This window comes from Quercus lobata, chromosome 6 (genome assembly GCF_001633185.2).
Source record: "Quercus lobata isolate SW786 chromosome 6, ValleyOak3.0 Primary Assembly, whole genome shotgun sequence".
Lineage (NCBI taxonomy): Eukaryota > Viridiplantae > Streptophyta > Magnoliopsida > Fagales > Fagaceae > Quercus > Quercus lobata.
In genome coordinates this window covers 3,644,682-3,672,602 of record NC_044909.1, presented here as the reverse complement: position 1 = coordinate 3,672,602, position 27,921 = coordinate 3,644,682, and the positions used below count along the sequence as shown (strand labels likewise).

General features: G+C 33.4%; 4 protein-coding genes across 6 annotated transcripts; 3 read left to right on the top strand and 1 right to left on the bottom strand.

Annotated features, from left to right (window-relative positions):
• The first annotated feature begins 227 nt into the window (after window positions 1–227).
• Window positions 228–4,137, top strand: LOC115994676 (uncharacterized GPI-anchored protein At5g19250-like). Its single transcript, XM_031118900.1, has 2 exons — window positions 228–392; window positions 3,113–4,137. Exons 1-2 carry the CDS (start codon window positions 311–313, stop codon window positions 3,619–3,621), a joined length of 591 nt encoding a protein of 196 aa, XP_030974760.1. The 5' UTR covers window positions 228–310; the 3' UTR covers window positions 3,622–4,137.
• A 1,241-nt stretch (window positions 4,138–5,378) lies between these two features.
• Window positions 5,379–8,909, top strand: LOC115994675 (bifunctional protein FolD 1, mitochondrial-like). 3 transcript variants are annotated; one of them, XM_031118896.1, is made up of 5 exons: window positions 5,379–5,591; window positions 5,727–6,043; window positions 6,688–6,924; window positions 6,990–7,157; window positions 8,639–8,909. In XM_031118896.1, exons 1-5 carry the CDS (start codon window positions 5,411–5,413, stop codon window positions 8,807–8,809), a joined length of 1,074 nt encoding a protein of 357 aa, XP_030974756.1. In that variant the 5' UTR covers window positions 5,379–5,410; the 3' UTR covers window positions 8,810–8,909. The 3 variants fall into 3 exon arrangements, with proteins under 3 accessions (XP_030974756.1, XP_030974758.1, XP_030974759.1); XM_031118898.1 differs by having other exon boundaries at window positions 6,990–7,236; window positions 8,639–8,722; XM_031118899.1 differs by lacking the exon at window positions 6,990–7,157.
• Window positions 8,910–15,604: 6,695 nt separating this feature from the next.
• On the top strand, window positions 15,605–21,731 carry LOC115993643 (serine--tRNA ligase-like). Its single transcript, XM_031117590.1, has 10 exons — window positions 15,605–15,674; window positions 17,204–17,359; window positions 17,500–17,570; window positions 18,212–18,373; window positions 18,456–18,561; window positions 19,016–19,209; window positions 20,442–20,545; window positions 20,656–20,839; window positions 21,156–21,335; window positions 21,492–21,731. Exons 2-10 carry the CDS (start codon window positions 17,221–17,223, stop codon window positions 21,654–21,656), a joined length of 1,305 nt encoding a protein of 434 aa, XP_030973450.1. The 5' UTR covers window positions 15,605–15,674; window positions 17,204–17,220; the 3' UTR covers window positions 21,657–21,731.
• Window positions 21,732–22,877: 1,146 nt separating this feature from the next.
• Window positions 22,878–27,732, bottom strand: LOC115950801 (peroxisomal adenine nucleotide carrier 1-like). Its single transcript, XM_031068046.1, has 5 exons — window positions 27,317–27,732; window positions 25,593–25,824; window positions 24,177–24,323; window positions 23,595–23,755; window positions 22,878–23,422 (listed from the first exon to the last, which is right to left on the bottom strand). Exons 1-5 carry the CDS (start codon window positions 27,457–27,459, stop codon window positions 23,143–23,145), a joined length of 963 nt encoding a protein of 320 aa, XP_030923906.1. The 5' UTR covers window positions 27,460–27,732; the 3' UTR covers window positions 22,878–23,142.
• Between the last annotated feature and the right edge of the window lie 189 nt (window positions 27,733–27,921).

Below are 27,921 nucleotides of genomic sequence, written 5' to 3'. Positions count from 1 at the left end.
CACCGATTAGTTGGTTGATTACTATCTGTCAATGATGGGACATTGGGATTCTTGGTTATTTCTTTTGATTTGTGTCTACAAATCCACCCTTTAAAAAGTACAGTTAAGTAAGACGTCGTCGTCTCCTTCAGTTAACTTGTCTTCGTCAAAGAGTTTCCTCGTTTGGCTTCTGCTTAAAGTAACAGAAAACAGAATTAAAAAAATGTCACATAAAATAAGTGGTAAAATGCACTTTTCTTCTACTTCTTTCATTGCATTTTGCTTGCACTCTCTCTCTCTCTCTCTCTCTCTCTTTTCTGATACAACAACAATGGCATCCTCACATCTTTGCCTCCTTCTCCCACTGCTTCTTTGCTCCATTCTCTTGCTGATTCACCCAGTCAGCTGTGCTAGTAAGCACTTCTTTCATGTTTTTTTTTTTTTTTTTTTTTTTTGTGTTTTTTATTAAATTTCCTTATCTGGGTCTCATTCTACTATGCATTTTATTATGTAAAAATCACATTTTGATGCTTTTGAGTGTAACACTATGGGCCCCTCAAGTTGAAAATCTGCTAGGATCTTTTAATGGGTTTTTTTTATATGTTATATTGAGAACCCAGTTCAGAAGAGATCTGATTTGAGTGTTTGATCCGGTTTTAGCTTCTGATCTTATATTATTTTTCTGTATTTTGCAAATGGGTGTTTTGTAAAGTGTGTGCCTTTGCTTGATGTTTTTGTGAGGGCTTTGACTTACATGCCTGACCAAATCTGTGCAAAATTTTTGCAATACTTGAACATGCTTAATATAGATTTATGCTTACTTGTGCTAAAGCTTAAAGATCTTTGGAGATTTGGTTTCTATGTTGTTTCAGTTGTGTTAGAGATGCATTTATTTATATTTTTGTTCTAGTTAAAATCAAGGGCAAAAGCACACTGTTGTTGTCTCAGGATAATTTTGTTACCATTACTTGATTATATCCACAAAATACTTGGTATTATTTTTTGTTGTTTGCACATTTCTTTCCTATTTCCTTTTTTTTCCCTCTTAGGCTGCACTTTGCAGAGTTAAAATATTGCTAGTGGTGTATGTGCTTATATATATATATATATATATATATATATATAGACACACACACTATGGAAACTTGGAATTGGATCCTAAAAATCTTAAAACTGGAATTCAAGTCTAATTTCTAATAAAGGTATAAGTAGAGAACATAAGCGACAATGGGGCCTGTTTGAGGCCAATGAATCTTCTCTGTGATCTAGTTACACCATGGCCCTTTTCAGTATTGTGAGATATTGTTTCATTAAAAAAAAAAAAACTGTTGTGCGATATTGAGATCAAAATTTTCCTATTCAGGATATAATCATTGCTTGTGATGGCAATCATTTGGCCCCACCATCAAATTTATCCTTGTAATAGCACAAATATTCTTTGTCATTAAGTGAAATCAAACACATTACTCTCAGATGTGACAATAATGGTTGTAACTTGTTAATTAATTCAATTTTGCTTAAGCCATTAGTGAAAAAGTATAGCTGCTGGAGGGTAGGCCAGGGATGGCTATGATTTTCTACTAGCACCCTTCTATTAATATTCTCTTAAAAAGGTGAAGAAATGGGGCAGCATTTCTGTGTTTATCTATCCTGTATTAGAATCTATTATTGCTTTTTTGCCTAAAAAGGATCTTAAATTTATTAAAACTTTTTTTCCCCCAAAATAAATAAATTTATTAGAACGTAAAACCTAGAAGTAGTAGAAAAGGACTTATCAATTAAGGAGGAAATAGAGAATATGACTTCAAAGAGAATAAAATGGAGAAAAAGAATACATGTGGCCAACCCTAAGTAATTTGTTGAGGATCCTTAGCCGACCCCAAAAATTTGGGATTAAGGCTTGTTGTTTGTATTAGATGTAAAACATGCTTGGTACCTAGTTCTGTGTAAAAGTTTGGCTTGTCAAGTTTACAGGGGGAGATGCATCCTAGATTGAAATTGTTGCAATTTTTAATCTTTGCAGATTGAGTTGGTGGGGCATATAAACTCATATTTTAAATACTCTGTTTTAATATAATGGTGCTTCCTTGTTCACTGAAAACAAGTTTGCAGGCTAGTTTAATCTAAAACTTTAAAGGACAAAATGGAAACAGATCAGCAGAACTTGGCTCACCTGACTCACGAATATAATTGGTTTAGGTGCAAATAGGCCAGGTTGGAGACCTGAAACACTAACCAAACCTAATTTAGTTAAATTGTTGCTTGATCGAGTAGTGAGGATTCCTATCCTTGGAAGTATAGCTTTATATGAAAAGAAATGATTTGAGTTTGATTGATTTTTAGCTGAGCTTACTTAAACTTGTTAGTATTATTGCTAGTTTGCTCAAGACACAATGATGATTGTTGTGGTATTGCTTCTCTGTAGGTATATAAGCCATCCATTGTGGCATGATGTTAGGATTCATGACTCTAGTTTGCTCAAGATGCAACTTAATTTTTTCCCCCCTTTTCCATGTCTATCTATCAGATATACATTACAAATGGACTGATAAATGTGGGAAATATTCATGACTTAGCACAGGATTTGAAGGCATTTCTTTCCCTAACATTCGTATTTCAAAATATTAAGCTGTCAAACATGAGAGTTTAGTTTATGAAGGAAGAAATTTAAGAAATATTTTCCATGTCTTATACTGTCACTGTCGTACATACTCATTTCAACCCTTTCTTGATATCATTAATATGAATTATAAATGAGGTACTCTAGGAACAAATGAGATTACATTTTGTTGGCAGAAACAATCCAATCCATTCGGGGCTTCTAAGTTTCACTTGCTTTGTTTTTATGCCATAACAATTATAATTGATTCCTCAATGAAACATTTATGCAAAATGAAGTAAATCTGGAAGAATTAATGTTAAGAACATAACAGCAAAAATTTCAGTACCCTTAATGCTATTCATGGAATCGTTAACTTTAGTATTCTTGCAATGTAGGCATACTGGGAGTAGATATAATGATGGAAAAAATATAACAGAACTTTTGTGTTACTGATCTATTCCATGTAGAATCATGACCTTGAATCTGTGTGTGTGTGAGCACTGAACTTCCTATTCTGCCATGTTCCTGCAGATGAGAATGATAATCTTCTTCAAGGCATCAACGCATATCGAGTAAACTTGAACTTGACAGCTCTAAAAAAGAATGATAATGCAGAGTGCCTTGCCGGTGAATTAGCCGACCAATTCAAGGATCAACCCTGTACAAACACCACAGGCTCCAATACAGTACCTGGCACTGAACCTCAATTTTCCGACTTCCCAAACCTTTTAACCAAATGCCATTTGAATGCCTCCGTCACAAGGGATGGGTTCATAATGCCCGCTTGTGTTCCCAATTTGGATCCTAGTCTTGTCCTCTCCAACTACACAGAGTCTCAGTACTCAGAGTCTCTCAATGACACCAAGTATACAGGAGCTGGCATTGGTTCTAAAAATAACTGGATTGTTGTAATTCTGACCACAGACACATCCACAGGAAACTTTGCACCCTCTTCCTCCAATGCAGCCAGTTTGGTTTCTAGGATTGGTTTTATCTACCACTTGATGTTTTTGCTGATGGGTTATGTTTTCCTGTTGTAAAAGAGGATGGTCATACCGTGCTGTAGTAATGGAGGTTTACTAGTCGAATTGCCATGTTAGGATACAGGAGTTTTTCCACTTCTCCAACAGAAAAAAATAAAAACACATTTACGGAATACAGCTGCTTTCTAGGAGTAAATATGAGTCCATCCTGCATGCCTTGATCTGCCCTTGATGGTAGAATGTTGGACAGGCCAATGTGAGGGCAACAAATTATGTAGAAGTATTTCTTGTTATCATTATTGTTGTTATTGTCATTGAAATTTTAACTTCTGAGATTTGTGAGATGAGAATTGGATAAACAAGAATCTGCAACTGTTCTATTCATTGCATTTTCAACAGATCACATGTTTTGCTTAGGTTCAAGAGATGTATTTCCTATTCTTGTACAATAAGTCTAGGAAAAAAAATTCACAACTGGTGACGTAGCTTGTTGTGATAGGTGCATAATAAAAGTGGTATCAGTAGCAGGTTCATGTGAAATTGATATTGCTCCAATCATATTTTGTGACCTTAGCAAGTTGTGAAAAACCATGTGAAAAAATTTGTCCCTGGCTACACATCACTTATTCCAAATTAGCTGCATTGTGGGACTAAGATCATCGTACTTCCAGTTTTTGTTCTCTCTCACTTCATTTTTAATCCCTCCCTAGATTGATGAATCTGTAAATTGTTCATTACTTATCTCTACTTCACTAATTTCACTGAAGATTGGGTTAAATGGAGTTGTGTAAACGAAGCGGACTAATGGGACTGATAATGGCAAACCAATCTATTATTGTGAATTATTTTCTTGTTCATCTCACCTTTAGATTAGTCTCTGATGCCACACTATCATGTGACAAACATGTGATTTTAACACAGAAAGCACCCTTTTACATGAGTTCTCTACCAACAGGCAACAGCCTTTTTTCTGACTCTCTTTCCTTCTCCGGTGCTAGTATCAAAAAATCAAAATCAATGGTTCACTGGTCACGTCGCAAACATGTGCTTCTCAATGCAGAAAAGCACAACTTGCTGACACCTCCATAGCTTTGAAAAATTCTATCCACTTTCTTAAGAAACCTTCAAAGTCATTGCTCACAAATTACATGGGTCTATCAATTATCAACATTTTAATTACATTTATATTTTGGTGGATAAAGAACTTAAAATTGAATTTCGTCTAACTTTGCATTTTGTAATATTTGACAACTCACCGCCTGTGGTGGTTTCCTTGCTGACTTTTGATGAAACCGAACTATTTTGTAATATTGTTTTGTTGTTAGAGCATCTCCAATGGCTTCTTTAAAACCAATTTTAGAGAGAAAATACTCCAAAAACCCACTTCAACAGCTTTTCTATCTCATTTTTTTTTAGAATTACTACAGTGCTTCTCTACAAGTATAGAACACTATAGCGCTTCCTGTTTATACTTCAAACGTTTTTAGCTATTATAATAATCAGCTATTAAATAAAAAAATGTTAGAATATGTGTAGTTGTTAAAAAAAAATAATGAATAAAGAAATAATATTTAAATGAGATAGAGAAATGATAGAGAATCTGTTGGAAGATGCATTTGAAAAAGTAAATAGGTAAAAAGTAAATGTTATTGTTCGTTGTTCAAACAATATAAAAATATAGAGATACCGAGATGCTTTTAACTTTTAAGTTATTTTATGAGATAAATAGATTGATAATTTGATAAAGCCATATAAGGCCCTGATTGGCTGGTAAGACAAAAACAAAAACAAAAACAAAAGCAAAAACCAACCCAAAAAAAAAAAAAAGAAACAGAAAAAGAAAAACATGCGAGGTGGTAACTGGGTGGGTGTGGTTGGTCGCAGATTGAGGAAAAAAACCTCGTATTCTTCAGTACATTCAATTTCTTCAACCCCTACCGAGTATCCCAACATCCTCGGCCCCAACCTCCCTGATGTTTGGACTCCAACTAACCAATCCCACCGTCCTCAATCCTCTGCAATTTTCTGTTAAGTAAAAAACAGACCCTTTTGATTTGCATTACTTTCAATCATTTTTCACACACCATATTCTATGTTATCATGCATGATTCATGATTGAGTAACCATACACTGACGTGTTTTGATAATGTCAAGCAAAGCAGCAAATGGGAATAGTGCTAGAATTATTGATGGGAAACCAATTGCAAAAGACATCAAGTTCAGAATAGCTGGTGAGATACAAAGAATGAAGGCTGCCATTGGAAAATCTCCTGGGCTGGCTGTGGTTTTGGTGGGTCAAAGGAGGGACTCAAAGACTTACATCAATATCAAGTTAAGAGCTTGTGATGAAGTTGGAATTGCAACTATGGTTGAGGAACTGCCTGAAAGTTGTACAGAAAGTGAACTTCTTGATGTTGTTTCAAGGTTTAATGAGGAACCATCTGTACATGGTATTATTGTGCAACTTCCTTTGCCACAAGTAATTTCTACTTTACTCCTTCAGACTTTACTAGTTTTTGATTTTCTTCAAGAAAGCTTGTTTCTTGGAACTTTGGTTTTCGTGAAATGCAATGGGTGGCTTCAGAATCTATGACATTACCTTATCTATGGTAGATAAATAGGTGCCTAGGACCTGCATTTTAAGGATTTTAATTTTTTTCTTATCAAATCTACGTTTCAAATTATAGTTCTTGCTATCAATTCTGCTGGTGACTGTTGAGAAATTCTGTGGATATGTCTTCTAGATTCCATATGTTTAGTTATATTTGCATATTTCTTCATTCCCATGGATCCATTTTGTTGCACCTAATAAAGTATTAATGTCTCAAAAAGCTTAAACTATTAGGAAATTGCGAATCTAATCACTTAAATCATTATTCTAACACTCTCCATAAGATTTGAACTCAAGACCACCTAATCTAATACCATGATAAATTACCAATTTTCCCATAAGTTTAACCTTGTAGGAAATGCTGAATTTAATTACTTAACCATTATTGTAACAGCACTTATTGGGCAATGGTTCCTTATGAAGTTCTCTGATATGCACGTATTTGGCACAATTTGGTTTGCTTAAGGAATTTTCTCATTGGTTGCATATCCTAATTGAAATTCCTGACACAGCATCTGGATGAGGAAAAAATTATGACTGTTGTGAGTCCAGAAAAAGATGTGGATGGCTTCCATCCCCTGAATATGGGGAATCTTGCCCTAAGAGGAAGGCAGCCCTTTTTCATCCCTTGTGCGCCTAAAGGCTGCATTGAGTTGTTGCTTAGGTTTGGTGTGCAAATTTCTGGAAAAAGGTCGGTGGTAATCGGGAGAAGCAAGATTGTTGGGTTGCCTACTGCTTTGCTCTTACAGGTAAAAATATGCTTTTCTACTGTAGTGTTTGATAGTCATTGGTGTAATGTATTGTTGATGGACAGAGGCACCATGCAACAGTCAGCACTGTCCATTCATTCACCAAAAACCCAGAACAGATAACTTCTCAGGCTGACATTGTAGTCTCAGATGTTGGGATCCCAAACCTAGTCCAAGGCAATTGGCTAAAGCCGGGATCAGTTGTAATTGATATGGGAACAAATCTAGTTAAGGTAAGCAGTCAAAATCTTACATTTCCATTGGCTAAAGCCGGGATCAGTTGTAATTGATATGGGAACAAATCTAGTTAAGGTAAGCAGTCAAAATCTTACATTTCCATTGTTTTGAAATCTTGAAAATCTATCAGTTTCAATGTCAAATATTTGCAATAAATGAAGAATGAACTAATGCTGATTTGGCCAGATGAAAAACTTATTTTCACTTTGACAAGGTTCCAAACCCCACCCCCCCTTCCCCCCTTTTGGATAAGTGAAAAATGACATTGATTATATCATTTGCTAATATGAGGTATTAATTAATGTTATTAAAGGCTATGGAAGAAAAAGAAAGTGAGACAGAGGAAAGTAGGAAAAAGACGTTAAAGTTTAATTTGAATAGTAGATTTTTGCACTTATTTGAGAGTGCATAGATGAGATTTTGCACTCCCCCCCAATTTTCTCCAACCAAGACACACACACACACACAGAGGACTTGTCTATCCACAGCGTGGAGCACTTGGACCATCAGAAATATTCAGATGTAACAAATGATTGACAAATCTCAATGTATATTTATCCATTCATGGAACATAGGACTACTACTAGTATGATTTCGTTTACTTTTTTAGAAAATGAAGCTCTTTCCTAAGTATCTTTAGCTGCATATTTTGATTTGCAAAGGAGCCATGGCATTATACTCAACACCAGAATTTAACCTGTCCTATGATAGAACTATATATCTTCAGTTATAACAATTAAAGTATAAACTTGCCAGAAAACAAATAAACATATTTTCTAGCTACATCAATATTGATCCTCTTTTTTGGGACTACGGCTTGGTAGTCTCTTGTATAAGTATCTTTAACTGCATCTTTTTCTGGCTGTGTACTCAACTCAGGCACCTACCTGACCCCATATTATGTCTATGTGACCTAACTGAAAATGAATGAAGTGGAGCCTATTAACTATGCTGGATCATTTATTTAGATGTCATTCAGCCCAATCCTCATTAGAATAGCAATGCATATTAATGCTCTCTTATTCAGGCTTATGGTTGGCCGAATGCATTGATTGATTGGTCACTTACTATAGCCAAGAGAGGATGACTGAATTGAACTTGAAAACAATGCTGAAACTCGCTAAGAGCACTTAAATGGTTGCCACTATATTCTACTAGGATATGACATTTTGTAGCATTAGATTCTCAACCTTGTTATATAAGATCCTTCTTATCTTGTCCAAAGACCTTTAAATTTTTACTTGAATCAGTTCTGCAATAGCCAGAAAGGTGGATAGACAAACTTTTTCTTTGCTTCTTGTACTTTTATAAGTTAACACAAATGAGAGACATAAGACTTAGAGAGAGAAATAACTTGCCTTATGACTGGTACTTGTGGTTTCATTCACTGCTTCACTAGTTCCACTTCAGTAAGTCATTTCTCATGTTGCTACTTATTTGACATTGATTAATCATATGCAGTTATAATAATTTTCAGGACACAAGTAGCCGTCATGGATTTCGTGTCACAGGAGATGTTTGTTATGAAGAGGCAATCAAGGTGGTATCGGCCATTACCCCTGTGCCAGGAGGGGTAGGACCTGTTACAATCTCTATGCTCCTCTCTAACACGCTTGATTCTGCTAAACGTGCATTTCGATTCACTTGAACCTCAAGCTGAAGTCTGTTGTTTTTTAAACTAAGTTTTGTATTCTCCTTTTACTCAATGCACAGTAATACACAATCTAATACACAAACTAAGTTTTGTATTCTGCTTTCTTAAAGTGTCATTTGATTGAATCTTAGCTCTAAGTGAGGAATGTTCAGTACCCTTATAGAATACGTGTGTTAGTCTTAGATACTTAACTTTTCTGTAAGAATAAATTTGTATATGATATCAACATTAAATTAGTGATATTCGTATCGAGATTTAAAATTGAGACTTTTCTTAAAAGTATTACAGATAAAGCTCATGTTTTTTTTTTTTTTTTTTTTTTTTTAATTGTACAAAAATGTCCTTTTGACAACAGAGAAAAAAGGCTTATTAAATTAGTGAAAGAGAGCATAATTTTCTATAGAGTCATTATGTCAAAAAGATAAATTGAAATTGTATTAGCAAAAATTGGTAATTCCTTATATTTGAACTTATGGAAACCTATAGCTTATTAAATAAATTAGAAAAAATAACTTCTAAAAAATCAACAAGATCATATTTTGCTCCAAAATCACTCTTTTTTTCTCTCAGTGAGTACCTAAAATCCTAACCTACCATCTCTATGTTAATGTCTCTATGTGTTTGTTATTTGTATTTAATCTGTAAGTTTCTCCCAAAAAAAAAAAGGCAAATCTGTAAGTTTTTTTCTTTTTTGAGAAGGAAATCTGTAAGTTTTGTTTTTTTTTTTTTAATGCAAAAATAAAAATTCAAAGTTGTATTTGAAATAACTGACAGAGAAACAGTGCAAAAAAATAATAAAATAATAAAGGCAAAACTACGTTGTTAGTCCTTGAAGTTTACTTAAGTTTACTTATTAGGTGCTGTACGGCACCGAGATCCCAAGACCCATATAGGCCCTTGGGCCCAGGCCCAACGGGAACAACCCCATTGCCCTAAGCCCTTCTTAGATCTGCCTTAGCGTAAGAACTAATTTTGGGCCTTGAATTCTGATAAGTGCTCGGCATAAGCTTTCTCGAACAAGCGTATTAACCGTGTCCGGGAAAATCATGATATGCTCGGTAAACTGCATTACCGAGCACTATCGACTAAGCTGGAACCAAGTTTCAAGGCCATAATTGTTGCACCCCACTCTCACCTAAATACCCACTTAAATCAGATAATATTGGACCTTCAATAGCACTAACAGAGGCTGAAATCGTAATCTCACCACTAACCTTAGCTATAAATAACAAAAGTTTGGGAGGAAGAAGAGGTTCAGAAAAATAGAGAGAAAACAGTCAAGGGAGAAAAAGATACTAAGTGTTGCTTTGAGTCTCTCTGCCGAGAACGACCCAAAATAGGAAATGCTTAAGCCCACTACAAATAAATTGTGAGCCCAAGTGAGTTAAGGCCCAACAGTCTCATCCTTGGTTCCCACAGGTGCTTTTGGTCCTTTAGGTTTCAAATGAGCTCTACTGCTCCCTAAAATTTAAAAAATGAGCACTATTGGTCTATCTGTTAACTTTCGTTAGTTTCATCGTTTATGTGTCTAACGAATTAATGAGGTGGCAAATACTAGAGATGACACATCAGTTTTTAAAACACTAAATTGCCAAATCAAATTTATTTATATTAATTCATCTTAGTTTAAAAACTAAACAGGAAAAAGATCAAAAATTAAAATAAAATAAAATAAAATAATTATCTTCAAAAATTCCCAAACTCATCATTCATTTCTAGATTTCCTCCTCATTGCGGCACGCCGGCACCAATCTTGAAGTACACTCAGATTAGGGATTGGGCATCGTTATCTCCTTTAGCTACTTCCCAATTGTCAAGAATAATAGTCACTAAAACGATAGTAATTCATGATCTTAGAACCAAAATCGATTTTCGGGCAACATCCATGGTTGGTGGTGTGAAAGAAATTTGGAATGGACGATGAGAATGAGAATTTTTGAGAATTGGCTGTTTAGGTTTTAATCTTTTTCTTTTTAATTATATTTAATTTTTAGTTTTCAAAACAAAAATGAATTAATATAAATAAATATGATGTGGCAATTTTGTTTTTTGATAACTAATATTGTATTTGCCATGTCATTAAAAAAATGCCACATCATTGTTCCGTTAGACGCATGAACAATAAAATTAATAGAAGTTAATAGATGGACTAATAGAGCTCATTTTTTAAACTTTAGGGACTAATAAAGTTCATTTGAAATTTGAGAGACCAAAAACGCTTAGTAGGTAATTTTCAAAAACCAACATTGTAGTTTTGCCAATAATAATAACTAGTCGCTAACCCGTGCAATGCACGGGAAAACTATTAGAAAATAATAAAGCATGCATATATTAAAAGACAATTTAAGTTCATGTGTGCTTGCAAGGGATACATACCTAAATAGTTCTTGCGGTAGAAATAAAAGCCTTATTTTTGAGATAAAGAACTGATGTAAACAAACTAACCTTACATAAAACAAATTAAAAGAAAAAAAAAAAACATAAAACTGATGTCACGGGAAATTCAGCCACATAGTAGTAATATATAAATTTCTTAAAACCTAAACCTAAACATAAGGACTAAATATATAAACAAACTAACCTTACAAAAGCTGAACTTTATAAGCTAAAATCTATACCGTGCATTGTAGATCTTGAATGCTTTAGGGCTTCCTACGTTTGGAGAGAGAGAGTTTGCAGAAACCGTGACTTTATATTTTTTAACTTGAGAGAGGGGTAAGGTAGCTAGGGTTTTGTAAATCTTGAATGCTTTAGGGCTTCCTACGTCTGGAAAAAGAGAGAGTTTGCAGAAACCGTGACTTTATATTTCTTAACTTGAGAGAGGGGGTAAGGTTGCTAGGGTTTTGAGGAGTTATAATTTTTATTTATTTTTTATTTTTTATACTAACGTGGAAAATTGTGGTGCAAGCAAAGGCTTCGGTTTTATATATATATATATATATATATAGATATTTTTTATACTGACGTGGAAAATTGTGGTACCAGCAAAGGCTTTAGTTTTATACATATATATAGATAATAGGAAGAATCATGGGTAATAATTAGGATATTTAATACTAATATGTTACCAATATTAAATGTTAGCCACATTTCTAATGTAGGCTAATTTAGAATAGTCAAAAGCAACAGTTATGGTAATATGTATTAACTTTGTGTTAACCTTAATCTATATAAAATCAAAGAGAAATGATATGTCTATATGTTTTTACAACAAATTCTAAGTAGCAAGTTGTTACTAGTTGTTATTATTGGGGTAAAAAGGTAATCTTAGCGTTAGTTTGAAATTTGAACCAATAACAACTAATCATTTGTGATTTGTTGTAAAAATGTTGTAGACGTGACATCTCTCTTAAAACCTCTAAAACTTCCACAATTTTTCATGTTATCATTATTTTTCTTTTTCTTTTTATTTTAGGTTTTATATCTTATATATTTATTATTTCTCTTCAAAGTGTACTTATCTTCTTCTCCTATAATTTCTAAGTTGATAAATTTTTTAATTTAATTACAATCCAAATTCTACTACAATTTATTTGTTCATATCCCATCAAATTCTTTTGTTGGTTCTCCCTTTTTTTTTAAGCAAAAGCGAAAAGTCAGACTGGTGGGCCTTATAGTGTTGAGCTTGGCCCATTTGAATATGTATATTAATATAAAGTCAGTTCCGTTCTTCATCTTCAACTATAACTCTGTTTAGCTTCTCAAAAAAAAAAAAAAAAAAAAAAAAAAAAAAACTAACTATAACTCTGTTTCGCATATAAAGCTTTTATTTTACAACATAGTCAAGTGTATTTTATATATAAAACCCTCATATGATCCTAGAAAAACCACTCCATAAAAAAAAATTGTCATCAATAACAAGAAGAAGAGCTTATTCCTGACCATCAAAACCACAAATTTCCTATCATCAATAATCAATTTTATATTAATGTTGTGATAATATAAAGCGAGGAGGTGCATTATTCATATTAATCATATTAAAAGTGACAATTCACATTGATAAGAAACTAAACAAGGGCGTGTAAAAACCTCTATACATATGGTGATGGTATAGCATTGGTGCGTGTGAGAGTTAGAAGACAAAGTTTTGTCTTTTTTATTTATTTAAAATATGCATCCTACTTGGTTGATACCTATACAATACCTATGAGAAACTATTTTAAATTATAAATTAATTTTTCTATTAACTTTTAATTAATAGTTTTTTTCATACAGAACTCTCTATTTATTTTTTAAAATATATATGATTTTAAATGTAACTATTCTTTTAAAAAAAAAAAAATATATATATATATATATATATATATGTGATTTTAAATTTAACTATTCTACGTACGATGCACGGGTCACGGGTCAGCTACTAGTCTTACTAAAACCAAGAAGAAACCAGTGCATGGGTTGTGACTTGTGAGGGCTTTTTTTTTTTTTTTTAAATTTATCTATACTATTATTTAAAGGGCTTCCCTTGTTTGGATTCCTCATTTTTTAGTTCAAAAATGCCCTTACACCCTTATGTTTAAATAGAGATCTATACTATTATTTAAAGGGCTTCCCTTGTTTGGATTCCTCATTTTTTAGTTCAAAAATGTCCTTACACCCTTATGTTTAAATAGAGATCTATACTATTATTTAAAGGGCTTCCCTTGTTTGGATTCCTCATTTTTTTAGTTCAAAAATGCCCCTACACCCCTATGTTTAAATAGAGACAAAATTAAAGGACAATCCGGTAAAAATGTAACTTTAACTCCCACTAAAACATTACCTAAAAAATAGGACTACTCTCTTGTTAATTTTTAAATTGTTTTATCTATTTATAAATTAGATTTTCAAAATAAAAATTATATATATATCGAATAAAAAAAACTTTACAAAATAGGATCACTAGGATATCTATACTATTATTTAAGGGTTCCCTATTTGGATTCCTCATTTTTTAGTTCAAAAATATCCCTAGACTCCTATGTTTAAGTAGAGATAAAACTAAAAGACAATTTGGTAAAAATGCAACACTAACTCTCACTAAAATATTTTCCTAAAAAAAAAACTCCCACTAAAATATTGCTTAAAAAATAAGACCACTCTCCTATTTTTTAGGTAATATTTTAGTGGGAGTTAAAATTGCATTTTTACGGAATTATCTTTTAGTTTTGTCTCTATTTAAATATAGGGGATATAAGGATATTTTTGAACTAAAAAAATGAGGAATCCAAACAGGAGAATCTTATAAAACTAAAAGACTAAAACAATTTAGTAAAAATGCAACACTAACTCTCACTAAAATATTTTCCTAAAAAAAAAACTCCCACTAAAATATTGCCTAAAAAATAAGACCACTCTCCTATTTTTTAGGTAATATTTTAGTGGGAGTTAAAATTGCATTTTTACGGAATTATCTTTTAGTTTTGTCTCTATTTAAATATAAGGGATATAAGGATATTTTTGAACTAAAAAAATGAGGAATCCAAACAGGAGAATCTTATAAATAATAGAATAGAAAAACAAATTTAAGTTAATTCTAACACAAACAGGAATCCTTCTCCGAACAGTACACGATATATAATAATGGCAGTATATAATGTGGGCTATAGACTCTGTTTTTGTTTGAGAGATCCAGAGACAGAGTCCAGACTGAGTCAATAGTGTTTCCTAACAAAGACAGAAGATAGAAGCGCCTCTCTCTCTCTCTCTCTGCCTCCAGATCACCAAACAAAGTTCTTGGTAAGTTTTCTGTTTTTTCTTATCAGCAAACTACTTTTTCTGTTTCTCTTTGTTGATTTTGGTTTGTGGGTACTTTTTCTGTGTCTTTTTATTTTTCACTTTGGATCATTTATCAACGTTAACTGTTTTATTCATCGTACAAATTGCATGTCTTCTTGTATTAGATTATTATTATTATTATTATTATTATTATTATTATAACCGAAAGCTTTGATTCCACTTTTTTTCTTTTATTGAGACTACACTACAAGCCCATTCCAAAGTCTTATTTATATATATATATATATATATATATATATATATATAATTTAACAACCGAATGTTTTCTGGAGCTCCCGCCCATTGTTTGGAGCTTTCTGAAGAGTGTTTTCTGTTTTGTCTTTCTTCTTCTTCTTAGGGTTTAAGGTTAAGGCTGCTGCAAAGTTTGCAAGAGTCCCAAGTCACCACACCAAACCAGGTATCTACAAACAAAAATCTCTCTTCTATCTTCTACCTTCTCTCTCTCACTCTCTCATACACGTTCGGCTCTTCTCTACAACAATAAATCAAGGCTTAAACCTCTTGTCTGTAGGGCTAGGCTAATTAATCCCCGAATCCTGAATCCTGTGCAGTTGTTTTGTATCTGAGGCTTACTTTGTAGAAAGTTGGAATCTTTCAACAACCGGATGTTTTTATAGACTCCATTGTAGGCATTTAATTTATTTGATGCTTTACGAATATTTATGATAGTTTTATTTGATACGTCGAATTATGGAAATATTTTTGTCATCGTTTATGGTTTTATTTATCGCTTCTATTTGTCAATGTACGTAGTATTTGTTATTAGTAGCTTCTCTAAAGTGAAAGAAAATTTGTGTTTTACTTTAAACAAAAAACTCGGGTCTTCTTAAAACCCTAAAACATAATTTGTTTAAGGGCATAAGGTTTTGCTTGCCACAAAATCGAGGTGAGAACCCCATCTTCACGTTGATCAATATTATTATATTGTTATATGAATCTTGAAGTAATATATAGATGGTTTGGCAACGTAGTGAGATTTGGTTATTTTTGCTATATTGTTTACTTGATCACAGTGGAATTGATGGTCGTACTCTTATCGTTTTATTGACGATAAAGAAAAAAAGGTTCTTCAACGGCAAAGGTATTTCTTCTTCTATCATTATTTCTTCTAATTTTAAATTGTAAATTAGCATCAAAGGTATTAATAAGGTATTTCTTAGACCCTTTAACCTTGATGCTAGAAGAAGAAATACCTTTGACGCTAAAGACCCTTTTTTTTCTTAGACCCTTTTACAATTTTAAATTATAAATACCTTTGAAGAAATAATTAAAGGTATGCTAAATTACAATTAAAATTTTCCAATTTCTTGGATTTGGTTTGTCAATCTTTTTTTCTGGTTAGAATTTTTTTCCTGCTAGGCAAATTTTTTTGTTAGATTTTTTTTTTTTTTTTGCCCCTGAAATAAATTTCTGATTTTTTTTTTTTTTTAGTATAGCGTTAACTATTTGTCTATATACATCTAATTTCTAAATATTGTAGTGTTCTCTTTACATTTAAAAAACTCATGAGACTCAATTTGAGTTGTAACTTGTCATGTTTAAATAATTTACTTTGAATTTTAAGTAATTAATATTTGCATTGGTATGTTGTTGAGATCCAATAGTTGTGTCTTTAAAATCAAGAGGAACTAAAAAACAATATCTAAAAAAAATTGTGAAAGAGTCATGAAGGTTGGTACTAAAGACATATTGAAACAAAAGAAAATTGAAAAGCTACGTACTGATGCAGGTTGGTACTAAAGACATATAGAAAGAAAGGAAAATTGAAAATCTGATATGCTACTATTATTCTTATGGCCTACACCTCTTTTTGTTCATATTTATAGTTGTATCATTCTTTTCATTAGGAACAAGTAAGTTCTTTTCAGAATAGTATATGTTGGTATAGTAGTCATCTTGACCATTTGAAGTTTTAACTTAGCCTCATTGATTTTATAAATTTAATTGCATAAATGTATATAATATATTTTGTGAATTTTGTTGATATATTTGTAAAGCATGGTATTATTGAGAATAATATCATTTTAATATGCAATTGAATTTAAATATATTAGGCATTTTTCTGTTTTTTCTTTATTCATTTTCTAATCATATATGTAAATGCATCGCACGGATTAGAGACTAGTTTATTTATAAAAGCTGAACTATGTGTGTGAAATAGATAGAGAGAAAGATAGCCTAAGGACAAGGAAAGCTGCCGGCAGGTTGAAGAAAAATTAGAGTGGAGAGTGATAAATATTGTCGTGCATGCACGTGTGATAAATATTTTGTTAAGGGCCCACTCATATTGTCTTGCATTGCAAGCAAACATAGGGTACTCCTCGTAGCTTATACAGACGCACTCTTATATTGAACTGTCTCAACAATCTCTTCTTTTTGGATTATTAGGATTCGTTTGGTACGTGTATTTAAACAACAGTTTTCAGTTTTTTTTAAATACGTGTGGGTGAAAAAGTGTGTGGAAATACATGCAATGTAGTTTAAAAACTAAAAACATATATATAAACACATGTACCAAACATGTCCTTACTTTCAAACCATCAATCTCTTTTCATCGTTCGTTTTCATCTAGGCAGTTCCTTAATTTGTCTGTCTGTCTGTGTGTCTCAGTACGTAACACAGTAAACATGTTGGACCACAACCTCTTCAGGGAAGACAGGGACGACATCAACAACCCTAATCTTGTACGTGAATCTCAGCGCCTTCGATATGCTGATGTTGATGTCGTTGATCAAATCATTCACCTTGATAAACAACGAAGACAATGTATATATATGTTTCTTTGTCTCACTTTTTGTTCTACATGTTTTATTTATTTTTTGGACAAAAAAATATATAGTTTTGAGTTTTAACTGATGCATGCACATGCTAGAGTAGTGTTTTGAGTTTTGTACTTTTGTGATCAGGTCAATATGAGCTTGATAATCTGCGCCAAGAGTTCAATAAGATTAACAGGGAAATTGCCCGCCTTAAAATAGTAAGCACAGATTATTTTCTGAGTTTTATTTTTGGATTCGTTTTTTGTAGTTCTATTTGGATTTTCAAGCTTTTTCTTTTGTTGTTAATGGCTGTCTAGGACTGTTATTTTTCAATTGAATAGAATTTTTGTTATATAGCTGATTGAAAATTTATACCAACTCTAATTGGCCTTGTTGAAATTAAGTGTGAAAAGTAAATTGTAAAGATAAGAGCGGAAGCAATGAGAGAGAAGATGAACACGAAAGTTATGTATTCAGCCTATGTCCATGGTGTAAATCTTAGCGGCTACATTGTTATTATATGATGTAGTTTATATAGACGTAAAAACCTAGGGTTGGCCCTAGATGGGCTTTACGCTAAATGAGACCTCTTGGGCCAATACACAATAACCATAATAATATTATCTCAGCCAACTAGTCTATTGAAAATCTATAAGACTATAATTGATATCAAAATTTTAGAACTAAGCCTTGATTGTTATTGTAGCTAACTGAAAATTTATGCCCTTTCAAAGACCCTAGTTAGTACTTTTTATCCTGCCTTGTGTTTGTTATGTTTCTACATATATTGTGTCCATAACCAATTCCCATTATATCTAGTTTTCTGTTGTGAAACTGAGTATCTTATCTAATTCAAAAGGCAGGAGAAGATGCAACTGAAACGATAAAGAATACGAAAGAGAACAAGAAATTGACAGCAAAGAAAGAAGCTCAATTTCAGGAAATTAAAGATGAATTGTACAGAAAATTGGGGACAGTTGGAAACCTTGTCCATGCCTCGGTTCCAATCTCCAATGATGAGGTATATGACTAGTTACAGTTTGCTTCTTTACCATACAAATAATACATATATTATTTTTCTTAGGATTTTGTTCTTGTTGCAGGCAAATAATGCTGTAATTCGGTGTTGGGGGGAGAAGCGAATGGAACCAAATCTAAGGAACCATGTTGAGCTTATGGAGTTGACTGGAATTGCAGATACTAAAAAAGGTACATGATATGAACTTGAAGTCTCTGACTCTTTTTTGGATACTACTAGCGCAGATTCGTTTTGCCTTTTTGATTTAGGATGCAGTACTACATTTCACTAATAGCTTCATTTTCAGTTTTATCTGTTTTAGACTTGGGAAAGATGGAGACTAGTATAAATATCTTTAAAGACAAAGTTCCTTTCAGTTTCAGTACATATCATTATCCAATTAAATTAAACATCATTTAATTTTCATTTTTTATCACCTTTAGCTTTTGTCTAGTGAATTGGAAGTTTTTGGCTAAGTACAACGGTTAGCAAAATGTTAGGTCTCATGTCACCATCCATAGTAATCATCATATCCTGTTGTATAAGTGGTTCTACAATATAGATACTTTATCAAGTTCAGTGATGCATTTTATGGGTATTATATGCTTCATTTAATATCTATTGATTCACATGCATTTTGTGTAGGTGGTAATGTAGCTGGAGGCAGAGGTTACTTCTTGAAAGGAATGGGAGTACTTCTAAATCAGGCTTTAATAAACTTTGGTTTGTCATTGCTAAGAAGAAGAGGTTATACCTTAATGCAGACTCCTTCCTTAATGAGAAAAGATGTTATGATTAAGTGCGCTCAACTATCTCAATTTGATGAAGAGCTTTACAAGGTACTAATTGCAACATTCTGTAGATCCTGTTGAGGCTAATGTTATTTTGATTAAGAAATACATGTGCTTCATGTTAACAAAGGCCCCTAATACTACTGGAACCTGGTGGGGCTGAGGTTAAGCTATGGTTGAACCCACCTGAGGGAGAACCTATGATAACCCTCCCCCGTCTAGGCTTCTCAATCATTGGTTCCTCAGCAGGGAGGTACTGCTGTGGTTACACCCAGTCAGGGTCTTCCAAATACTGGTGGCCCCTACCCCTTTTTAATTTAGAAAAAAAAAAAAACAAAAAAGGCCCTAGTATACTTCATGCTCAAGGCATGTTGGATGTTGAAATATTATTTAAAAATTGGTTTAACAAATTACTTGATTAACTGCAACTTGCCTAAGCGCCCTACTGCATGGATCGGTAGTGCTTTGGCATATAAACATAAAATGTTCAATTACTCCTATGGTTCTACCAACCTGACTTGGATGACACAAACTGTTACTCATATTGGTTCATTCAGGGATGGCTGAACCATAGATGCAATTAATGTAATCGCCTAAAATCTCCAAATAAAAAAAGACCCCCACTTATAAAAAAAAAAATTATATATATAATATTTATCTATATATTTTAATTACAAAAAAAAATTTAAGTACTTTTATTGGTCAATAAAATGCATTAAAAAAGTCACATTGTATCCTAAAATGCCGAATACTGCACAATGACAATGCACATAGCTTAACAGGATAAGACTGCACAATACACAGCACTGCACAATCTTGTCCACCGGCTACAGCATATCACAAGGCCATAAGCTAAGTCCATAGTTCACACTTCTAACTTCATAGCTGGCCCCACAAGGCCACATACTAATTAATAAGTTATCACATTTAAAAAAAGAAATTGCAAACTCTTACTTTATTAATTATTATAAATTATCACACCAATTAATAATTTGATGTATATTATATCAACTCATTTGTATTATAGTGATACTAATTTATTGAAATATATAATAAATTAATTTTTATTTGTGCAAGTTTAGACTTCAAAGTTTAAAAAAACACTCACTTAAAATTTTTGTCTAAGGCCCCCAAAATTGTTGAGCCGGCACTCGGTTCATTTGTTGTCTAAATAAATCATACCCTAACTATGTTAAAGCCCATTATATCAATTTCTATGTTTTCAACCATTCTTCCTACTCAATATTTTGTTTCCTTTGGGACAAATTAATTTTTCACAGGTCACTGGTGAGGGAGATGAAAAGTATCTGATTGCAACATCTGAGCAACCATTGTGTTCTTATCACCAAGGTGAATGGATTAATCCCAAGCAATTACCCTTAAGGTAAGAAGAATGTATCTTTTTTTTTTTAAAGAAGAATATATCATTGCTGTCATGTTTCGTCCAATATTTTTAGTTATTGCTACTTCTTGATACACAATGTGGTTTCACAGATATGCAGGATGGTCATCTTGTTTCCGAAAAGAAGCTGGTTCACATGGTAAGGATACTCTAGGTATTTTCCGAGTTCATCAATTTGAGAAGGTGGAGCAATTTTGCATTACCAGCCCAAATGGCAATGAGTCTTGGGAAATGCATGAGGAAATGATCACAAATTCTGAGGATTTCTACCAGGAGGTATGTCAAAAACTTGCAAAAAAAAGTGCATTTATCTTGTTTGCTTGCTTTTTATAGTTACTGCAATACATAGCTCAACTCCTCATTGTAACTGACATGAAATGCTCTTTTGGAAACATAATCACCATCATGATGCCTTTAATTCAAAAAGTGTTTGTGCCTCATCAGTTGTTGCAATAGGCAGCTAGAATATTACAGTTGTGAAGAATAGCGTTCTCTTAATCTGTTTATTGTTCATTTATTTTTATAGTGAATGAAGCAACATTCCTTTCCAGAAAGAAGAAAGCAAAATAATTTACCTACTCTTTGTTTGCAGCTAAAGATCCCCTATCAAACTGTTGCAGTGGTTTCCGGTGCATTAAATAATGCAGCCGCAAAGAAGTATGATTTAGAAGGGTGGTTTCCTGCTTCCAAAAGATATAGAGAACTTGTGTCCTGTTCGAACTGCACTGACTACCAGTCCAGGAGACTAGAAATTCGTTACGGGTTGAACAAGGTAGGTCCTGATTACTTAACACTGTTTTATTCTCATTAAATATAAATTTTAGATCAACTTGCTGCTTGTTTTTATTAATAATTTGTGCTTTGAATGAATGTTCTACTGTTGTATAGTATTTTTTAGCTTATTGTGTCAATCGAATTTTGGTCACAGAATGATGAACAGGCAAAGCAATATGTTCACATGTTGAACTCTACCCTCGTAGCAACCGAGAGGACCATTTGTTGCATCCTTGAAAATTACCAGAAGGATGATGGTGTTGAGATCCCAGAAGCTTTACTACCCTATATGGATGGTGTCACTTTCCTTCCTTTCTGAGAGCAGCACTACCCCTGCAGCTTGAGGGAGGATGTTATGAGCCTCGTAATGCATACGACAATAACAATGTAGGACAAATTATGGGGTTTAAGTTTTATTGTTTATGAATTTTGTATTTTTAATTAATTTTTGTTATTTCAACTTTTAGGGTTTTGTTTCCTTAATTTTAGGTGTTTTTAAGGGTTTCATAATCAAATTAGAGTCCTGTTAATATTATAGTAGGACATCAATTAAGATTCGTTTAGTTTTGACTTACAAAATAAGTTTTCCTACAAGATTTATTACGAATTTAACAATTTATATTCAATAAATTTGAGGCTTTATTATTTATGGTGAATTCCAATGTTCTCCTTGTGGATTCAAAGAACCCCTCACGAACTTAAGGGTTTCGTTAAGCTAGAACGAGATCTAGCCTCACATTTCTGTTTTGCTCTCAATTGATATAAGAGCTTTTCAGTATCTTGATATCTAGTCTATTGCACTTCCATTCTACGTCAAACAATCAAGCTTTAGTTCCAAAATTTTTGAGATTGAATAGGATTGATCATATCTTAGCCTAGTAATTTATATTTGTGAAAAATATCTTAAAAGCTAAAACTGTTTTGATTTGTTAGTTTGGGTATATAAATGAGTCAAACAAGCCTAAGTTGTCTGTGTACGTGTGCAGCCTCCCTGTGAGATGTATCTGTGTAATGTGTATGTAAAGAAAGTGTGTATCCAAGAGTAGCTATCTTAGTGAGGTTAATACGTGAAATACTTGAATCATACTTGTGCATTTGTATAACAGTATATTATAATCAAAGTGAATGCTTTATTTTGTAAATTGTACTCAAAGTGAATCATTAACTTATTTTTCTTTCTAAGCAATCGAAACTGAACAATATCCTACATGCGTTGTTAAGAAAAGCTTTCCACCCTAAACTAGAAACTGAAACACAGTGAGAATATTGGTAAGCATTGGCTATGATTCCACATTATGCAAACCCTGCTAATATTCTCCCATCAATGCCCCAAGCTTTAGAGATTTCTGTGCTTCCTTCTGAACAATCCATTGAAAATGCAAAAGTTAATCATCCTGATATTTCTATTCCTCTCATCCCAACCATATACACACATTCACAAAAGCAGTTTAACTCCCAAGAAAATGCCAAGAATAAAGAATAAAAAACCTTATATCAAGTTGAGAAATATCCCCATATAATCATAATCATATGTGATAGCTAAGGAAATTGTATGAATATTTTATTTCGATTAAGACAGACATCAAACGTGATAATATTTATTGAATAATTATTAGACGAGGAAATGAAGATTCCCTTGTTCTGCAAATTTGTATTCTCCTTTTGCGATACACAACCTGGTCCCTCCCGTACACAAATGTTTATTGGATGCTGCTGCATAATTTCTCCTCCACGATGGACAAATCCTATGGAGCCTCTTCATTAATGAGGTTTCCAAGCTTATAGCTCTCACTCTCATCACTAATTCATGTGCCTTTTAGTTTGGGGCGGGTGACAAACAGATACTTTCTCAGCACAAGCATTAGGACCCATGTTGTCTTTGTAATCTTCTCCTTTATCATCAAATGCAATGCTGAGCTTATCACAGTCTTCAGTATTTGGGCCTGTAATCCTTTGAAGAAACCCAGTAGGCCCTCTCTTTTCCAAACGGCATAGACTGCACCTGAAACTGTCTTCTGGGCTTTTTGTCCGGCTTCTTGGTTCCCATCTTCATCTGACTCCGCAGCCTGAATCATGACTTTACACCTGTTGACAATGAACTAAAATCTTTTAATGAAGTTGTGAAGAGGCCTATGAATAAGGGCAATGCAACTTTTTTCAGATATCTGCATGTTTTGATGGAAAACTTGCAGAAAAGATGAGTTTGTGAATTAAACCAGGTAATGCACAAGGAGGAATGATTGAATTGACCACCCACCTGATAGCTGGGTAAGTCAAGCAGGTAGCAACACACTTCGAAACTGCACCCAACACGAAAGCATTAAAAGCAGAAAGAGCTTTCGGGGATAACTCCGCAGGTGCTTTTTTGCTCAGCTTCCCCTTCAATAGCCTCTCTTTTAGCTGATCAAAAACAGTATACTGTACAAAACATGTTCTAGTTTTAGCTTTATTTGTCTTCACAAATTTTTTTTTTTTCAATTCTAAAAAGTAGCTGAATTTGTCTTTTCTTGCAGCTTGAATCTACTATTTTAAGCAATCACACAGAAAGGGAAAGTGAAAATTCCATGTTGTAAAAAGATCATAAATAGGAGTCACCATCTTCAATTGAACATATGGCTATGTCTACAATGAGGTGTCATTGTCCACTCCAAATTTTCAGAAAAAAAAAATAATAATAATAAAATTCATATTTGTCTAAACATAACCTCAAGAAGCTGAAATGGAACTAGTGAAATCAAACCTACTTTCTACCCCAAAAAAAAAGAAAAAAAGGGAATCAAACCTACTCAATATGTGAGACATACATACAACCTGTGTACTGAACTGCAAACTCGTGTACCTGGATAGATGGGTTTGCTGTCAAAAGAAGAGATATGCCTAGACCATCAAATGCCTCATTCCAAGTACCTTCTGAGAGGCTCTTCCAAAGTCCTTTTGATTTCCCAAACTCACTTGTCTGCATCCTTGAGGATGCTGTATCCAAGGGCTGTAAGGTGAAATCAGAGATTAGAACATCTAAACATTGAGGATTGAAACTACAAAGTGGTCTATTTTGTCATTAACAGCATTTTCTTTTTCTTAAATTTGGTTAAGTGATCACAAATTGGACTATTTTCTTATTAACAGCATATCAGAGTGGTCATTGTAATTGAATATGTAAAATCACCTTTAGGGTTTCAGGGTATGGCATACTTTCAAATTCTTACTATCAATATTGTCATGTCTCTTTCTTATAGTGACTTTTTCTGCAAGTCCTTTTCTTGATACTCCCCTAGACAGTACATTCAACCACTGAATATTAAAGAAAATAAAAAATATATATTTTAATAGTGTTAAATGGCACCACATGAATAGAGCACCAACAATTTTTTTTAATAACTAAAAAACATTCATTTAGAAGAAAAGCACAAAGGTGCGTAACCCTAGAACATAGGATGCATACAAAAGGAGAAGCCCAAAACAAGAACTAAACAAATATTAACAGAAGCTCAAAGAATCCACAAACTCTAGGAAATCCATGGTAGAGAAAGTGTGAGAAGTAGAAGTCCAGATGTATAGAGTCCTCCAAAATAAAAACTTCAACTTTAGCATGTGTAACTCTTTCCCCTCAAAGCAACAGACATTTCTTTGTCTTCACAAGCAACACATTAAGCACAAAAGAACAGGTTTCAAAATCTAGCTATTGTCTCTCTTGCCAAAGCGACCTTTCCAACAATACAACAAATCCAACATAGAATAAGCATTACCAAATAAACACCAAATAGACAGAAAACCAATGCCTATAACACAACAATGTAGGAAAAGGTGAGCCACACTCTAGCTATGGCTCTTACACATAAAATATCAATCCATAATAATCACAATTCGCTTCCTTAGCAATATCTTATCCAACATCACACACCACAAGAAAACTGCCACACTAAGCAGTACGCAAACTTTCCAACTCTACCACGGGAAAGAATTCCCTCTTCTCAACACCATGTAATAATAGCTCTTCACTTGAAAGTGCCGGGATGTCAAAGGGATCCATTCCATTTGATCCACCTCCCCACAATTAATCTCCGTGGCATATATGTCATGCAATAGAATAGAGCCCCAACATGCACATCATCATTTATCTACAAGGGCATTAATCTAACCCCTTTTGACAGCTCAAGCACCATGTAATTTGTAAGAACCCAAGACAGACAACATCAAGAAAACAGAACAAAAAAATGTTCCCTTAACAAGAAAAACTTGTCAATGTATAACTCACCTGTGTGACTATGACTGTACAAGCCCCGGCGGCAGCGGCAACAATCAAGTTTGCTCTTGTTCCTATGGTTTTGTTTCCACTTTTCTCCAAGTACAGCCTCTTGAAGAAGCTGTATCCATAGAAGTAGACAAACTGTGAAATAAAGGACTGAAGGTTCTTTGTCCCAAGGCCCTGGTACAATGAGAGCACCTGACGGGTAGAAATTGCTTCCCATAAAACATCAGAAATATTCCTGCACAAGCCAGAGCAATTATAATCTGCATCACATAAGGCAGTGTTTTTTATTTTTCAGTCATAACCGATTAGCCATAGAACAAGGGTCACTGATTACACTGTTGAAAAAATCAAATTGAGAAGGCGGTAATTCATATATGAAGCATTGCATGAAGAATTCACTGTAAAAACAACTACGCAGAGTCGGCTATCCTTCTTTTCTATTGATTAAAAACTGAAACTACTTTAGATGATGAGTGCAATCGATTATATTAATGCAATTGTCCATGATTGATATCGAATATGTTTATCCCAATATAAAATTGTGGGAGATAATCAGCACTAAAAAAAGGACTGAAAAGGAAAACATCAAATATTGCCGAATAATCATGTAAAAGAACTCAAAGCGTCATATATTTCATTCTAAATATACTTAGATTAGCTTTTGCTAAGCAAGGAAGGAGATGAATGGATAGGGATTATAGTTTTTAGTCCCAACCCTCCACAAAAGGAGTACTTTAACCTAGCTTAGGGACTAATAAGCAAACACCCTACTCACTACTTATCATTTCATACAATAACAACCCTTTCGTTTACTGGATACAATAAGGTTCTATTAGATTGTTAAGAGAGGAAATTAGTGGATTACGGAAATCTTCCAATAAATCAATCTAATTTGAAATTGATTAAAGATTCCAAATTTAATTTTCTCCTATCTACTGCAACTTAATACAGAAGTATGCAATGCCATGGACTTCTTCAACCCACCAAACCCCTCCCACCCTCTCTCCTTAACCCTCCCATAAATATGTACTTAATTAATTAAAGAGAGATTATAATTACAGTTCTGATGATAAGAAATAAACGAAATCCTCTGTCCTTCTCATTAAAATGTATCGATAGCCCTGAAGTTACAACATACTATTCTCTAAACCCAAGATAATCCCACTCCAAAAACTACAACAATATTGATAGTAGGAAGCATATTGATCAGGGTAACACTAAATTTTTTTTGATAAATTTATATAAAAAAAAAAAAAAAAAATCATTACTTTTCAAAGCATCATCAATCCAAATTAGATTATTACTCTTCGATTTCTCAACAATAACTCATGGTGAATCGGTGATCACTGCAGTGCAATAACATCTGTGCTCTCCCAATTCGAATCTTATCTAGATTTAGTCAACATAATCACCATGTCCTATAAATGTTTTAACCATAGTCTTACAACATCATATCTTATGAATACAAAGTTTTAACTTTTAAACCCCTCTTCAGAAATTAGCAATCAAACCGTGCTTGCAATATCCCATCTTATGAATATAAACAGATATTAATGAACAAAGTTCTAAACTTTGACAGCTAATAAGAATTTGAAACTCAACACCCCTCCTGATGTTTCATCCGAAAACCCAGTTTCAAATCCAACTCATTAAGTAAAAAAATCTAAACTTTGACAAAGATAGATATGTGGGGCCCAGAGGTTAACAAGAAGGGAAAAAAGTTTAACCTGTACTTTTGCTGATGTTGAGTTCGAACTTCAGCTTGATATTTGGTCTTACAGGTATCAAGAGGGTACAAGATGGTGGTGCTAACAAGAGCTCCAATGGCTCCTGAAGTGGCCTCTGACAAAGATTCGAGGTCAATGCCCATTTTTAAAGGCTTTATTTCAAAGAAAAACGAATTGGGTGTCAGACAGATGAAAAGGAAAGGCTAGGAGATTGAGGATGCTGCTGAAGCATCCATGGATTTTGGAAATGGGTATTGCTTAATTCGGTATGGTTGTTAAGACTTGAGAAGAAGAACAGTAATTATGGTCTAGAGAGAGAAGGTAGTGAACAAAGTGATACGGTGGCATACGGAACAGGTTTGTTTCACTTTCATACAGTTGGGTGTGTTATTGGGATTCGGAAACTTTAACGTATGGGCCTCCTCTCGGTGGCTCCCTCACCTCACTTGACTTACTGACATTGTCTGTAGTACTACTTTTAAAAGTTTTACTAATGTGCCGAAACCATTTTAAAAAACCTTTTTTTATTATTATTTTTTTTTATATAAGATAAAATTTTTATTCTAATTTAATCTAAGTGTATAGATGTGAAACTCATTCTTCCT

What these genes read in the sequence shown, in the direction of transcription:
- LOC115994676 (XM_031118900.1), top strand. Translation starts at nt 311, where the DNA reads ATGGCATCCTCACATCTTTGCCTCCTTCTCCCACTGCTTCTTTGCTCC. An exon ending in TCACCCAGTCAGCTGTGCTA is followed by an intron (nt 393 to 3,112) that starts GTAAGCACTTCT and finishes ATGTTCCTGCAG; the next exon opens with ATGAGAATGATAATCTTCTT.
- LOC115994675 (XM_031118896.1), top strand. Translation starts at nt 5,411, where the DNA reads ATGCGAGGTGGTAACTGGGTGGGTGTGGTTGGTCGCAGATTGAGGAAA. An exon ending in CTACTGCTTTGCTCTTACAG is followed by an intron (nt 6,925 to 6,989) that starts GTAAAAATATGC and finishes GTTGATGGACAG; the next exon opens with AGGCACCATGCAACAGTCAG. An exon ending in TGGGAACAAATCTAGTTAAG is followed by an intron (nt 7,158 to 8,638) that starts GTAAGCAGTCAA and finishes AATAATTTTCAG; the next exon opens with GACACAAGTAGCCGTCATGG.
- LOC115993643 (XM_031117590.1), top strand. Translation starts at nt 17,221, where the DNA reads ATGTTGGACCACAACCTCTTCAGGGAAGACAGGGACGACATCAACAAC. An exon ending in TGATAAACAACGAAGACAAT is followed by an intron (nt 17,360 to 17,499) that starts GTATATATATGT and finishes TTTTGTGATCAG; the next exon opens with GTCAATATGAGCTTGATAAT. An exon ending in TTCGTTACGGGTTGAACAAG is followed by an intron (nt 21,336 to 21,491) that starts GTAGGTCCTGAT and finishes TTTTGGTCACAG; the next exon opens with AATGATGAACAGGCAAAGCA.
- LOC115950801 (XM_031068046.1), bottom strand. Translation starts at nt 27,459, where the DNA reads ATGGGCATTGACCTCGAATCTTTGTCAGAGGCCACTTCAGGAGCCATT. An exon ending in GTACAGTCATAGTCACACAG is followed by an intron (nt 24,324 to 25,592) that starts GTGAGTTATACA and finishes TTCACCTTACAG; the next exon opens with CCCTTGGATACAGCATCCTC. An exon ending in TTGACTTACCCAGCTATCAG is followed by an intron (nt 23,423 to 23,594) that starts GTGGGTGGTCAA and finishes CATTGTCAACAG; the next exon opens with GTGTAAAGTCATGATTCAGG.